Raw genomic sequence first — 15,863 nt, forward strand, 5'->3', positions numbered from 1 at the left:
TTGACTTAAAACTGTATAAAGTTCTAAGCAGGAAGAAAGGATTCATATGAGGGCAAATTAAAAGTGAAGCTTCTCAACAGCTGGCATAGAGCCATAGTGGAGGGATTTAAAGAGCTTCGATTTTACCATTCCTAGAGCCCTGTGTTGGTATGATGGAAGAGTTTGGAAATAAACAGAACCCTTAGGAGTAAGTCTGGGCTGGGCCAGTTAGGCCTTAGTTTCCTATTCTGTGAAATGATGATAAGGTGAGATTGTGTATGAAAGAAATGTTCTTCATAAGCTATATGACATGTCATACAAATACTTTAGTTACTGGGACGTCTATAAATTGGTGGACAAGTTACGATTCATACACTGTAGCTACAAACTGGAGAGGGAAGAGGGTTCCAGATCTGCAAGTTAGGGCAAGTGGGGCCAGGGCAGAAGTGTTCTATGTGCTAATGAATGTCCTTTAATAGTGCTTGCTATGTATTGAACTGTGCTCCCCTGCAAATTCACATGTTGAAGCTCTAACACCTCCCGTGACTATATCTGGAGATATAGTCTTTAGAATATGACTATTAAGTGAGGTCACAAAGGTGGGGCCCTAATCTGATAGAACTGTGGCCTTATAAGAGAGAGAGTGAGAGAGATCTGCTAAGAGAGTAGTGAGAAGTGAGAAAGAGAGCTCTGATTAGAACTCCACCATTCTGGTACCCTGATCTCAGACTTCCAATCTCTAGAACTGTGAGAAAATAAAAGTTCTGTTGCTTAAACCACATAGTTTATTTCATTATGGCAGTTCCAGCAAACTAAGACAAATATGTCTTCCCTTGGAGCTAAGCGCCCCTCCTACCACCTCCACCACCTGGCGTTTTGTTCAGCACTTCCACAGTTGTCTCATTTTTAATTCGTAACCGTGTGAGTTGGAATTGGCACGATTTATTTTAAAATGAAAAAGCTAGGACTCCAAAAGATGAAATGATTTGCTGAAAGTCATACAGACTGTGAATAACTGAACCAGGACTTGAGTCTCCCCAGACAACAGCTTATCCTTAGCCAGTACCAGATTTTGGGCTAGGTTATGGGAATAGGAAGATGAAATGTGATTTCGAGGTGGAGAGGGCACAGTCTGGTCAGGAGAAGGAACTGTGGAGGAATGACTGCAGAAGGTTGGCTCAGCAGGGAGAGCAGTCCAGGCAGAGGAAAGGTGGGGAAACATGGCTTTAGGGGCAGCCACAGGCATTGCTGAAATTAGGGTTCAGTGGATAAAAGGAAGGGGCAGAGATGCCCTGACACCATTGGAGATATGACTAGGCCTCCCCCTGCCAAGGACTCTTGATGGCCTCCCCCAGGCCCTGGCCCAAAGGGGAAAACTCAGAGATCAAGGCTGAGTCCTTAGGGACCCGATGTGCCTAAGGAAAACAACAGTCACCACTTCACTTAGGTTCATGTTGACACTTCTTTAGTAAATTACCTTTGTTTGACCTGGGGTCTCCTAAGGGTTAGTTTATTACAGCCCTAACCATTTGTAAGTAAGTGATAATGTGCTCTAATTAGAAGATGTGAGTCACGTACTTAGGGCTTTTCCTAGCAAGTTCCTACCCCTAGTCAGTGTTTTCACAGAGACGCTGGTCTCCAGAGGCACAGAGTCTTCCTTAAAACAAATACATGTTCATCCCTTTCAATGGGAATGCTGATAAGGACCTTAATTAATGAAGGGACTAACACCTGTCCTCCTTTGAGAGCATGAATACAAACTCCTATCAGTCACAGTCAGATACAAGGATGCACCTCTGCTGCTTTCTTTGTGGGTACAATTTGCATACCTGTGTTTATCACATCTTTAACCCATTCCGACTTTCAGGGATTTGTTAAGTCACTCACTCCAACACCCCCTCTGGAGAAGGGGAAGAATCAGGTCCAACAGGGCTACTTGCTCTGAAAGTCCCTCTCCCAGAAACCAGGTTCCAGAGACACCCCCATCCACCCACCCCCACGGCCCAAGGGTACTCATTCTGAGCACCAGGCCAACAGCCAATTTAAGGGCTGGCTTGGGGATTTCAGCTTCCCTCTGCCCGGGACTGAATGAAGACTATCACCTCTACCTCACTGGAGACCTCATTAGGACTTGAACTCTGGTCTTTGTTCCTTCCCAGCGGGTTCTGCACAGGGGGAGGAGGAGGGAGAGGAGGGGATCGGGTAAACCCACCACCCCCAGAGCAGCAGGAGTCCAGCAGCTTCTGAGGACACGGAAGTGAGTAAACAAGCAATTATCAAGAGAGCCGAGCCAGCGGGTAACCAGAGAAGGGGCTTAAATCATTTGATCCATTCCCTGCCCGAGAGGACGTCTGCCTTCCCTCAAGCCCTCCTCCCATCCAGCTTCTCAGGGGCTGGTTTCACCTCCCCCTGCCCACTTTCCAGGTGAAATTCCATCCCCGGTGGGGCCAGGTCCCAGAGTGAGAGGCAGGCAGTGATATTCTGGCCAGACTCTTCTTGGCTTTGCCTATATTGGGAGAAGGGAGAAGGAATGAGATGGTGCTCCAAAACCCTAAGCCCTCAAATCCTGCTGTGGGGAGCTTAGCAAGATCGAGGTGACTCAGAATTTGCTTCTTAGAAACTGGAGCGGGAACCCAGCTGGGCTGCAGGAAGTGTGGGGTCGGGTGGAAGAAACCTCCCATTCCTGCCTCCTCTGGCTTGGAGCTGCCTCCTGCTACCGCTCCTAGGCTAGTCCCCGGGTTTTTCACTTTCTCTGGTTCTGCTGACATCAATGCAGATTCCGGCACAGAAAGGCCTCTATGTAGATAAGATTAAGGTCCTGGGCTTATCTTCAAAGAGTTTGCAGTTCAGTGGGGAAGGGAGAGGTAAGTAATTTCAGGGAGTTAAGCAACATGGACATACATAACCATGCGAGAGGCAGCATAAGGTAGTTGGCTCCGGAGTCCCCTGCTGCTATTGGCCCCAGGAATTCTTCACTTGGTTTATTGACTAACCTTCTGACTGCTCATCTTGTCCTCGCGCCCAGTCTTTCCTCTTCTCTCACCCTTAGTCCTGTACTTCAGCCAGTGATAAATCTAAATTCAAATCTGATTGGATCCCACCATTTCTTAAAAGCTTTCCTTGGCTCTCCCACATTTTTTTCTAGTCCTGGAGATAGAACACAGGGCCTTCAGCTACAGCTACACTGAGCTGCGCCCCCAACCATCCCATATCTTTAAAGATAAAGCCAAACACCTCAGCACAGCATGCCTAGCCTTTTGTAGTCTGACCCCTCTTCATTCTAGGGTCATGCCCCATTCCATAAAGTGGACGTTGTTTGAGATATCTAGTTACTACTCACTCTTTGGCCTCAGGGTCTTTGCACAAGCAAAGATCTGGAACGATTTCCCCCAGATTCCAAACTTGACTAACTCCAAATGGAACTCAGTCTAGAAATAGTCTCCTTATCTTAGGACCCTAGTAACCTCTCTAGGTTAAATACCCCTTGTCAATATTCCTATATCACCATGGTATTAACCCTGGTTAGATTGGTTTCCCATGCCTCTACTTTCTATACATCAAGTTTTTTACTTACCCTTGTACCCAGTGCTTAGAACACAGTAGACAAAGGATGGTTGAATGAAACCTTGACTAGGCAGGCAGAATATGGGAAATCATTAGACATCCAACCGGGGGCCTCATGCATGCTAGGCAAGTGCTATGCCACTGAGCTACACCCCCAGCCCCATTAGAGGCTTTTGAGTCAGAAACTGATAACAAAACCAAAACTGTACTGTCAGATGAGTGACCTATTACTTTATAAGGTAGGACTGGGGCAGAGGAGAGGAGAGGCAAAGGGGAGAAGAGACTCAAGCATGATTCAAGAACAAAGACAATAACAGTGAAAGCGGGAGAGCAGAATGGAAATGAGCTAGGCAATGCTGCAAGTTTAACAAGAATTTGGGATGTGTTGGCAAGAGGGCTGTGGGGGAGGGGAGAGGTGAAGCCAAGATGTGCAGCCCCGGTGCTACGGAGTGAAAGCCGGAGGACCAGACCACCGTCAGGAGAAGGCCCTGGGTGCAGATGGGAAAATGGAAAGGCCTGCTAGGGAACATGGAGAGAGATGATCTGTTTGTTTTCAGAAATAGCTTCAGCTAATTAGAACCGAAAAGCAAACAGACTGGAGGAATTTGGAGCTCTGGGCTGAGTTTTGTGTCTGGATGGTCTAGGCATGCAAAGACCAGCAAGTTAGGGCCTCACCTTATCCTTTTAGAAAAGTGTGACAAAGGCCCACTGATGATGTTGGTTTATAAATCACTGTCATAGTTGAACATGAAATCATCCCAAGCCGAGTGGCGTATTAATTCTTCTGCATTTTCTCCCATGTTCCATGGGACGTTGCTGGGGGTAATGCTGTTTCTCCATCTGGTCTGGGCTGTGTTTTATCAAATACTCTGCAGTTCCCAGTCCAGTACCTTTTGCTGCTTCTCACATTCTTCCTGTTTTCTGACTCTGAGTTTATTTTAGTCTTCTGTTTCTCTTTAAGTCCTCACAGACATCTGTCTCTCTTGTCTTCCCCCTCAGTCCACCCGCTCTCTCCTACTCCTACTTCCATCTCCTTATCCTCTCTCCATTTGCCTTAAGAGACCTAAAACTGCTTGGCTGCTCTCCTTCTACTCTCTGTATCCGGAGTCTCTTTGTTGGACGTGTCTCAACCTGTTTTCAGCCTCAGATTAATCCTCCATAACACTGAAAAAGACAGATGAGGTCAGACTTGGTGGGAAGGGAAAGAAGAGAAATTTTTTTTCATCCAGGAAACCATGCTCATTCATAACTGGCTTTCCAAATGAGCACAGACTACAAGTGCGTGTGCACACACACATGCACACGTGTTGGTTTTTTTTTTTTTTTCTGCTTACAAGAACACCAGATCCTGCTATCCTCATAGCACATGCCTGCAATCCTATATGTTTCAAACTCCTAATATGTAAAAGGGATGAAGCATCAGAAATCTCCATCTTAAGATGAGTGAGTGGCAGCACTAGGGTTTCAGGGAGTGATCCTTTTATTCTCCAGGATCCGCTAGCAGTTTGTTACCTTGCCAACTGGTATGTTGGAGTTTAAGCTGCGAGGGTCTTTGTGGGCTGGGAGTGAGGAAGAGATTGCAGGCTGCTGAAACTAACAAGGTCCCTGGAGTAATTTATTAGTGTCTCTGGTCTCCTTTTATTTGACAGAAGAAGGAAAAGAAAGTGTATATTTCTCCTGATAAGAGTCACATACTTAGGAGTTGAGATATATATATTCAAACCCCATTCGCCCTCATTATAGCTGTTCCTGCACCCATTGATTCTGTCTTAAGATGTGTGCAGTCCTTTCAACTGACCCAAGAGCCTTTCTAGCTGTCATCTTGATTCTCTTCACACCAGATTTCTTGGGGAAGGGGGTATAGTTAGAGACTCCACATCCTTCTTTCCTTGCTCGTGACATTTTGTTCTCCGTTTCCTTGACTTTTCAGCTAAGTCCCTTGGCATGACCTGGCTGGACTCCTGCCTTCCCACACACTGTTCCTACTCCAGCCCCAACCTGGTCTCCCTATCACTAGGTCTCAGCTTCCTGCCCTCTCTCTCTCTCTCTCCTGGAGGGATATTTATTCTCACAGCTGAACTCATCAGTGGAACATATGGCAAGGCCCAGAAGCCGACAGAAAAGGAATGTCAAGAGAGACTTAGGCCTCCAGTGACCTAAAGCTGAGACATTCACACTCAGACATCCTGAGATAGGTGGAAATATCTTCTCTCTAAACTTTAACGTATATACCAATCATCCAGAGATCTTGTCTGGAGTAGGGCCTGAGATTCTGTATTTCTGATAAGCTCCCAGATAGTGATGTACCATACTTTGAGAGGCAGGGGACTCGACTCCATTTCATCTACCATCAGATTTTCTGGGGGTTTCTGTCTTGTTTTTGCATCTCCTCTGGAATATAATCGCCTTGAAGGCCAGGATTCTGTCCTCTGGATCTTTGTATTTTCCATTAATGAGTTCCTTCTGAGTGTGCCTGTAAATAATTAATGGCACCCAGGGCGGAGTTGTTTACAGTTTATTTTTATGCTTTGATTTACCTACACTTTATCTTCTAATCACAATTGTGAGGCAAGTAAATACTTGGGGAAAAAAAAGAAAAAAGAAATAAACCAAGTAAGATGAGTGACTTTCCAGGTGATGAGCCACATATTCAGATTTGAGTTCACAGCTCCTTGCTCAGCGGGGTCTCAAGGAAGCAGGTGGGGGGTGACTCTGAAGGCCTCCTCTAGGTGATCCACCTCTCAGGCTCTGGACCTCTTGTACTCTTGCTGTGAGAAGTAGGAGACTCCCCTGACTCCTCTCATGAGGGCATTCAGGAGCCCTAAGGAGCCCTAAGCTCCGTGCTAGGGGGCCAGAGCCTGACACTGAGGTGACTGGAAGGTTGGGAAGCAGACAGCTGGGCCGGCCCCAGAATCGCCCCCACACCACATCTTTACAGCTGCTCTCAGCGGTGCTGACGAGGAGCGCCTTTTAAAAGACATTTTGAAGACAGAGTAGGGTGCGGGGAGAAAGCCACAGAAATTATAGAGCAATAACCACCCCAGCAGAGCGTCCCGTGTACCTCAACTTCAGCTTCTGAAACGGAATCTTTGCTTTTAGTGATTTCTCCCATGACCATAAAAATGAAAGCCACTCTAGTCTCTAAAGTAGGTCACACAGGGAGGGGGAGAGAGAGCGAGAGGGAGAGAGTGCGAGCTGATAAATGCAGATGCCAAGGCACTTTCACCCCTTTCCAAACCAAAAATAAAACTTGGAAATTGCCTGAAGAAAATGAGAGATACAGCTTAAGAAAAGCTGGGGAGAAAACAGTGGGTGGGGTGTCCTCCCTTCCGTGCACTTGGCCCAGGGCTGACCTGGAGCACTTGCTGCAGTGGCAGGTCCTTCTGATGACCTCCCCCACCCGCTCAGACCTCAGCTCACCTCCTGTTGTTCATCTCTGTTGTGCAATGTCAAAGAGCTGCTCCCTTCTCCCACTTCTAGTAACTCACTGGAGTAAGTCTCTATTAATCACAGGCTAGAGCAGGAAGGCAAAGAGGCACTTTTGGATTTCTCCATTTGAGTGGTTCTGTGATTCATTATCTGTTCTAGAAAGGGGGACATGCAGTTCTGTGAAGAAAGGAGGAGCAGAAATACTGTGTAGCCCACATTCAGGCTCCCCTGGCTTTGCCTCTCCCTTCCTGCATCTGGCCACCAGCCAAGCCAGCTTCCAGCTGCTGCTCATGTTTCTAGTATGTATCCTCCCCTGCCCGCCCCATTATCATGGAATTGGGGGTCTGACGAGGCACAGGGAGAGGATGACTTGAAGCTACCACAGTTGTGGCTTGATCTCTGAGGTTCAGAGTGTCTGGGGACTCTGCAAGTCAATGATCAGGAAAATCTTGATCTCCGCTCCCTTTCAGGGGCTGTCCTATGCCCAACTATAGCTCTTTCCCTCACCATCAGACTCTCCCCCAGGCAAGCAATGAACAGTAGTATTCTCAGAAGGTGGAAAGGAAACTTAGGCCCAACCCAGAGAACACCTGCAATCCCAGCCAGTCAGGAGGCTGAGGCAGGAGGACTGCAAGTTCAAAGCTGGCATGGATACTTTAGTGAGAAAGAAAAATAAATAAATGCCAGTTATATAGCTCAGGAGTAAAGCACTTGCCCCGCATGTGCTGGGTCCTAGGATTAATCCCCAGTACTGCCCCCAAACAAATAGAAAGCTCCAGACAGAAATGGAGAGACAAAACAGCCAGAGTACAGATGGAACACCTATCCTACAAAGGCTAGGGGATACTAGAAATAGCAAGGACTCGTGGATCAACTCGGAGAAACACTCTGATGGGTTTAGGAAGAGAATTGAGCGGGGAGAGCTGCTCAGGAAACTCTGTACCTCAGACTTCTGTGCTCTAAGCAGAAGGAGCAAGACTGGCAGAGGGAACAGGATTTTTGTTGTTTTTGTTTTTGTTTACCAGCTGCTGCCCTGCCTCAAGGCTTAAGAGGTAGAATGGGTTGAAGAATAAGCAGTAGGAACACATGGCTTTCAGCATACCCGAGTTCTAGAAAAACAGAAAGAAGCCTTGCCTTGGCATCTGGTGGAATGACAGGCTGGGGAAACCTGGCAGAGGCCCAGTTCATAGGGAAAAAGCAGAGGGCTTGGGCCGGGGCTGACTTGGTGCTAAGTGGGTGGGAAAGAGGCAACTGATTCTCACCTCCATCCTGTCCCTTAGGGATACGGCTTATCACAGGCCTAGGGGCTTCTTATGACCAGGTCCCAGAACACTTCATTATATAAAACTAAGTAGATTTGCCAACAAGCATCATAGGCATACTCTGTCAGTCCCCCAACACAGTCACCTGCTGGAGATGCTCAGTGGCAGTGGTAGCAATCAGCTCTTCTTCCTGCAGTTTCCAAAAGCTGGTAGCTAATTATCTTTCTCACCTGCCCATAAGTGAGCAGTATCCAGCAGTGGAGGCTGCTGTGGAACTGCAGGGTAGGGGAGAGGGAAAGGCCAGTTCAAGAATGCAGTCCCTGGAGGCTTCTGCCTCCCTGCCTGCAGGATTCCAAAGGCCTGAGACAAAACCCAGGCTGAAGTCCAGCAAAGTCGCTTTGGGCTATATTCCTCTGGGAGAGAGAAATTTCTACAGAGATTTTATTTTTAAAAACTTCATCCCCACTGGGGGAGGGTGGTGGTGGTGGCTGGTGTTCAGAAGATCTGTTTGGATCAGGAAGGAGGCATTCAATAGCCGTATTTTACATTTTCTTTTCTTTCATACTCATTCTCCATGGTACCCTCAAGAATTGTTACTGAAAAACTCTTAAGGGCATGAGTTTAGATTGCAGCAATTCCTAACATCAACTCTGCTCCTACCATTTTTTTTCCTCCTAAGACTTTGCACTGGGTAGAATTTTAAATGTGAACAATGGTTCAAAGGATGAGAGACAAACTGCTCATTACTCAAAAGAGTGCCAGAAATCCTGGGAAGCCGACCTCACTCCCCACCAGAGCACTGCACCTCATAGTAAGGGTTTCTTTCAGAGTCACGGGAAGGTTGGATCAGCATTTCTTTTCATTGCCATCTTCTTTCAGGAACTGCTGGGATAAAAGGGAGCCTAGGCGAATAAAAAATTCACAAACAGGACAAGAATAAAATATTTAGGGCAAGAGATCAGAAATCCTTGGTTATTCCGTGAACTGAAGTAACTCTGCTAAAAAAAAAAAAAAAAGTGTAGGAAATAAAGGTCCATCAAACTCCATGTCACAGTGAGTATCAGCCTTTAGACTTGGTCTTACAGGCTCTAAGCCAGGTTGCCATGCCCAGGGAGTTGAAGAGACTTAGATTAGCCCAATGCTACCAGGGAGCTGTTTTGTCATCATTTAACTTCATTCTCAGTATCAACTGCAGAAGTTGTTCAATGACCCCCTGCCTCCCACCTCCTCCCCAAATCAAATCATTGATGGACAGGGGGAATGGCAGGGTTATTAGGTGCCACAGAGAAGACCCAGTCGCTTTGGATGGGCAGTTCAAACTTTCAATACTTAAAAAGTTCTTTTTCCCAAATACAATTGATGATTTCTGAAATAGAAGACAGGTTTAAAGCCACATGGTTGAGAAATGCTATATTATATATCACCTTTATTTCCTACTAATGTGATCTTGAATACTTGTCAAAAAGCACATTAAACATCTGGCTTTTATGTGGTAGGCCAAAAAAATTATTTTCCCTCAGGCTGAAGAAGTAGTTCAGGGATAGAGAGCTTGCCTAATATTTGTAAGGTCTTGTGTTTGATGTCCAGAACCACAAAATAATTTTTTCCAGACCAGAGCTATGGTTAATTTGATCAAGAGACCAGGTATTCCCAGAGTGATCCAAAAATGGATGTTAAAACTATGGCTTTTTTTGTCGGATGAACCCAACTACCACATATAACTATAAAGCTCTAATAAAATAATAAAGGAGCAAAGAAAAAGCAAAACAAACAACAACAACAACAAAAAACCCACTAAAAAAAAAAAAAAAACAAAAAAATCTGTGGCTTTTTTCTAGTCACACTGCATCTAATTTAGTTTTGTGATACCCTATCTTGACATCAGGAAGGCACTTTTCCAGGGCCTATCAGTAAGCATGGCTTATGAAACATTCTATGCCCAAGAAATTCAGGCTAAAAAAATAGCTGTGAGCTATTTTTTTCTTTACTCATCCACATTTGTATGTCAACAAGAACTTTGCTCCTTGGGAGTTTTCATTCCTGCTTACTCCTCCCTGAAAATAGAGTTGTTTGATACAATCCAGGAGTCACAGGGTTGGTCTGAGACATACATAGCAACAAAATTATGCTAGAACAAAGGTTCATGACTGCCAAGTGCCCAGAGCAAAATAGAATTAAAGAACCTAGCACTGGATAGAATTTAAAAATAGATCTTCCCTTCCCCTCCTTTCCTACACAGAATTCACTTTTACATTAACAATTGAGTGCTTACTACTATGAGGTCCTTTTCTCAGACCATTAACTCATTAATTTTCACCTATGAGGTAGGTACAATCATTTCAGTTTCACATTTGAAAAAACTGAGGCACAGAGATGGAGCAACTTGTCCAGGGTTTTGGAGTTGAAATACAAAAATCTAGGCAGCCAGGCTCCAGAGCTCACGCTCTAACCATTATACTATACTGCCTCTGCAATAAAAAAAATTTTTTTTTCAAATTTCCTGCACAGATTTATTCCCCTATCAAATATGCCAATTTGCATTCTCTAAATTAAGCAGACACATGGTCCCATGGTTCATCTTAATGTGATACCAAGGATCAACAGGAACTTTAGACTCATCCAAAACATACAGCTCTCTTTAACACACCAAATGTTACCCCCTTTCAAATATAAAAATACAGAGATAGCTGTTCAAGCATAATAATTACTTTCTAGCAACAGGAAATATCTGACAACTTCAGTTTAAGCAGTAAGCACTCAATTGATCTTGGGTGGCTATTACAGAACTTAAGTAGCTAATCTCTGAAAGAAAAACAAGTCAATTTAACAAGACCCTAATTAGACAATTTTATTCTGTGCATACTGATGGAGCATAAAGTAAAAGTTCCCCTATGCTTAAGGAACCACTAATAAGATTTGCCAAAACATCAAAGGGATAGCCTACTCAGCTATGATAGACATTCTTACAATTGGGACTTTAGCTAAGGTCAAAGCATCATCCATACATGCTCTCTTTGCTTAAAGGTCAAAACCTTTAGTCTCTTTCCTCTTTTTCTCCCATTTCTTAACACTATTTACTCAGAAAATCAGTACCATCTTTTAAAATTCTGGGAACCATGTTTTAAAACATCACTCGCTAAATGGTTAGCTTCTGAGATTACTGAATACCTTTCAGATATTGAACATTTTGCTTTAGACACAAAGTTCCCTTAAAAGTAGTAATCTTAGTAAAATGACTTGGCTGTCATTACTTCAGTGTTGATCATGACCCAAATGCTGATGTCATTGTCTAGGTGACAAAAGCAAATCAAGTTTTGCTAAATGAGAATTTACCTAGTCTTCCTTGGCCTCCTTCCTTTTCCGGTTTGACACATGCAATTTCAATTTCACTTTCACTAATTCATTTACTTTCTATAGCTATACCAGTAAAAGGGAAGAAAAAAAAGAATTTCCATCCTGGCATCTAGTGGAATGCTGAGATGGATCTGGCCATTTGGACAAGTCAGCCTCATCAGCCTTTTGTGAGGTTCTAATGGGCTTTTAAAGAAAGCTACTAACTTTCCCCCCTTTCAACACAAATCTAAAAGATGATCCATGGCATTAGCAACAGGAAACTAGAAGAATTTTTATGGAATGTGGTTAGGAAGGGCTTCAAAAGTTAGCACTTACTTAATATTAGACCCTGTCAGATTGGGCTGTAGAAAATCAAATTGACCTAAATCAACTTGAGAAAAGGCAGCTGTAGTGGCAGGTTTCAAGCCACTGGCTGTCACTGATGCTGGTATCTAATAGCAGTCCTAGGATGTTGAGGGGTAAAACCTTAAGGTTGTCCCTTTTGATACTTAGTGAAGCAAGTAAACAATGTCCTCAGTCTGTGAATGACTGATAGTGAGGAACCACACCTTAAATTTTCTAGCCCAGGCCTTAGCTTACCACAAAACCCAGGTGATTAGAAAAGGAGGCAGTGAAGTTGCTTCAAAATATTTAATACGTGTTAGACACGTAAAGTTACATTTTTTTATACAAAAATCAATACAACGAAGGAGAAAATACTGTACAAAAACCTTATCAGCTCCCCCAACCTTTATACAACAAAGACTGGAGTCACCATATCTACAAAACCATAAGGTCTTTCCACTTAGGGCTTTTGTCTGTAAACTTTGTTTCATTAAACACTTTTTAAAAGCACTGGGTAGTAGTTCTGAGCTAGAGCTTTTAAAAATATATCTCTTCTTTATAAACTCCATATTTCCAAGCTTGAACTCTTTCGTGAAGTTCGTCAAGCTTTCTCCCCCTGTGGGGAAGCAAAGGTCCCTTAAAAGTCCCCTTTCCCAGAGCGATCACAGGGTATAAACGTTTCTTCTGTGCTGGAGAATGGTGGGGAGGAAGAGAAGTACTACAGGTCTCCGCTCCAGACCAAGTCCGTCTAGTCTGAGGAAATCCTGAGAGGAAACGCCACTCCTGGCCCCTGTGTGGTCCTAGCTTTCGTGAGAGGGGTGTGTGTAAAGTCCCTCCCTCCCCGGAGAACGAGTGGGGAACTCCCCGGCCGCGAGCCTCGCAGCCGCTTCCTTCTCTGTGCTGCCGGCAGAGGAAAGTCCCTGTCTGCCCCCAAAGTCATAAGCCCCGGGGAAGGGGTGGTGCATTCCAGAAGGACAAAACAAGTCTTAATTCAACAAGACAAACTTACAGACACACGGACATACACAGACACAAAAATTAACGATCGTCCTCTTCCAATAAGCCTCCAACTCCAGGTCTCAGGATGAGACTTGGAGTGTCGGCATAGCCCGGCTGCCCAGCCGGGGACAGTGCGCGCTGCGCGGCAGCAGCAGTCTCCCCGACGCGCTCAGCGCCTGCGGTCCTTGGGGCGTCCTCGCGGCCTGGCGCTCGCTTTGGGGTCGCCGCGGTTCAACCTCACCCCGCGCGGGGCCGGGGCTCAGAAGGCCACGATGGCTGTGCTCCAAGGGTTAATGTCTCTCAGCACCGGCTTATCGCAGCAGATCTGCCCGGGCTCGGCGGCTTCCGCACCGCTCTCCTCCGCCTCTTCTTTCTCCCGGCCGCCCCCGGGGCTTTTCCGTAAGAGTCCCGAGAAGCTGGAACCGAAGATGCTAATGAGGTTCGCCACGTTCCCGGTCTCCATCTCCTCCTCGCCGTCCTGCTCGCCCGCGCTCGGCAGCTCCTCCAAGTTCCGGCGCGGCTTCTTCAGCGGGGTCGAGTCCAGCGCCGGGCAGCCCGCGTGGCCGCCGCCTGCCCCCGCCGCGCCGCGCTTCCTGGGGCACACCACCGGCGGCGCGGGGGGTTCTTCCTCAACCGGCCGCGGCGCGCAGCAGCAGTCGGCGCCGGGGGACGCGCCCGGCTGGTCCTCCTCTCCTGCGGGGCAGCCGCAGGGGCGTCGCGCAGCGCGCAGCCTCTCCGGGAGAAAGTCCGAGACTCCCCCGGCCGCTGCCACGCGGCCCCAGGTAGCCTCCGTTGCGTCCGCCTCTCGGCCCGGAGGAGCGTCCCCAGCTCCGGCCACCGCTCCCGCTGGTTCCGCGTCTCCCGCCCGCGGCGCGTCTGGGACAGCTGGGCGCTCCGGCTGGGTCTCCCGCCAGGCGGCAAGGGCGGTGGGCGGAGGCGGCTCCCCCCAGCCGGCAGGGGGCCCGGCTGCCGGCTCCCCGGGCTGCTGCGGCGGCGGCGGCACTGGGGTCTCGGTGGAACCGGCCAGGTAGAAGCCGGGACACGGGTCACTCAGGTAGACCTGGCGGGCGCTGCGCAGCACCAGCGAGACCAGGAGGTTCTTGTGCAGCTTGATGCCGCCGCGCTGGACCCGCGAGTTGTAGATCTTGCCCAGGGAGATGCTGACGATGCGGTGAGCCTCCAGCTTGAACTCCATCCTGCCTCCCCTGCACTGGGCGGGCACCGAGGGGTTGGGGGTGAGCCCCGGCTCAGGTTCAGAAGCTGGGAGAGGGTCGGGAAGCGTAAACAAGCCCGCCCCGGGGGTACAGCCTCGATAATTCAGGGCTCCAAAGAGAAACCACTCCGGGGACGCGCGCTGCCCTCTTACCCTCTCCTCACCTAACCACCACCTAGTTTCGGGTCCGGTCGCTAAACTGAGACTGCCGGGCCGCCCCGCGGTTTATATAGACTCCGCGAACGCCAATCACGAAGCGCCGCCAACCGTTCTGGGCTGGCCTGCGCGCCCTTGTGCGCCGCGCGCTGCCAATCGGAGGCGGAGGAGGAGCGTCAGGGCCGGTTCGAACGTTAGTCCCGCGGAGCAGGCTCTTAAAGGGGGCGACGGCTGGCGGCCACCGGGCAGTGCCGGTGGGGCCTGGAATCGACGGCGGTGCTGGGGCTTGGGGGCTCGCAGTGGTGTCTGTAGTTAAAGAATCTGGGTTGTGTGCTGGCTAGCCAGAACCAAAGCGAATGGAACCTTTGAACTTTCATCTGAGTATGGTGGTGGACTCTGCTCCACCATAAAGTCCTGATCCTTCCCAGGTCAACGGTGCCCTCCCCGCCTTGCCACCGTTTCCAGCTATACACACCGTAAACCTAGGCCACTCTGACAAAAATGGAGATGATGTCAATACACGGCAGGAGATGCAAAACGGTGTTACCACAGGGCATTTGGCAGATATTTGTGGGAGAGCCCCTTGCCCACTGGAGTCACACACTCTTAGGAGCTAATGATTCTAACCTCAAAGAAAAGGGGGATTCTAGAAGTTCTCAACTTTCTGGCCTCTTATCAAGGAATTCTGTCGAGGTCCAAAGTTATTGGTTCTCCACTAAAGTCAGCATCTGTCACTTGTTCCCTAGAATGTCGAACAAACCCAGTTGCCAGTTAAATGGAAGATGTTACACGTTTCTCCACAGCGATTTTTCTTCGACGCAAGAACTGACTAATCTGCCCTTGGGAAAATCTAGCAAGTTCTAAAAATACAAATAGAGAAGCTCTGGGTTCCCATAATGATGTCATATTTTTATTTGTGTGGAGGAAGGGTGTTCTAGAATTTTTTGGCCAGTCAACAAAAATCTGTCTACTGATTTATTTTTTATTTTTACTTTTTAGGCCCTGGGGATTAGACCCAGGGGTACTTTATCAACAGAGCTGCCTTCCCAGTCCTCTTTATTTTGAAACAGGGTCTCACAAAGTTGCTGAGGGCTCAGAGTTGTTGAGACTGGCCTTGAACTTGGGATCCTCTTGCCTCAGCCACTGGGTCACTGGAATTGCAGGAGACTCCATCTACTGATTCTTACAAGTCCATGGCATAAGGTTAAAATCACCACAGAGTTATAGCAGGGTCCTGAACTGGGAAGGTGAAGAGTCAGTCCTAGTTAGACCCACCTAAGCTCCATCACAGACCTGCCTTATGAGTCTGTGTAAATAACCTGAGGACCTTATATGTCTACCTTAATATGGAGAAGACAAATGATAACTCTCAGCTACAATCTGAATAAAAATAACTTTGTTGGAATACTAACAATTGGCCTGGTCCTGCATCAGGATTTGACCAAGCTATGAGTTTCTTTAGGAGAAATACTAATGAAAGGTGGACTTTAACACGGCCAGTTCACAATCAGGATGCTTCCAGAGGACTTGATGCCTCCATAATGTCACTTTTTTTTTTTTTTTTTTTTTTTTGAGATAGGGTC

At 47.2% G+C, this 15,863-nt stretch overlaps 1 protein-coding gene and 1 long non-coding RNA gene across 2 annotated transcripts in view; one reads left to right on the forward strand and one right to left on the reverse strand.

Moving 5' to 3' along the window:
• Positions 1-15,863, forward strand: part of LOC308650944 — a 902,096-nt gene that overhangs the window by 53,449 nt on the left and 832,784 nt on the right. The gene's annotated exons all lie outside the window — the stretch shown is intronic.
• IER5 (immediate early response 5) lies at positions 12,205-14,338 on the reverse strand. Its single transcript, XM_081297019.1, has one exon. The coding sequence runs from the start codon at positions 14,104-14,106 to the stop codon at positions 13,171-13,173; it is 936 nt and encodes a 311-aa protein (XP_081153145.1). The 5' UTR covers positions 14,107-14,338; the 3' UTR covers positions 12,205-13,170.

Source organism: Spermophilus citellus (genome assembly GCF_964194105.1).
Source record: "Spermophilus citellus genome assembly, chromosome: 6".
Classification (NCBI taxonomy): Eukaryota; Metazoa; Chordata; class Mammalia; order Rodentia; family Sciuridae; genus Spermophilus; species Spermophilus citellus.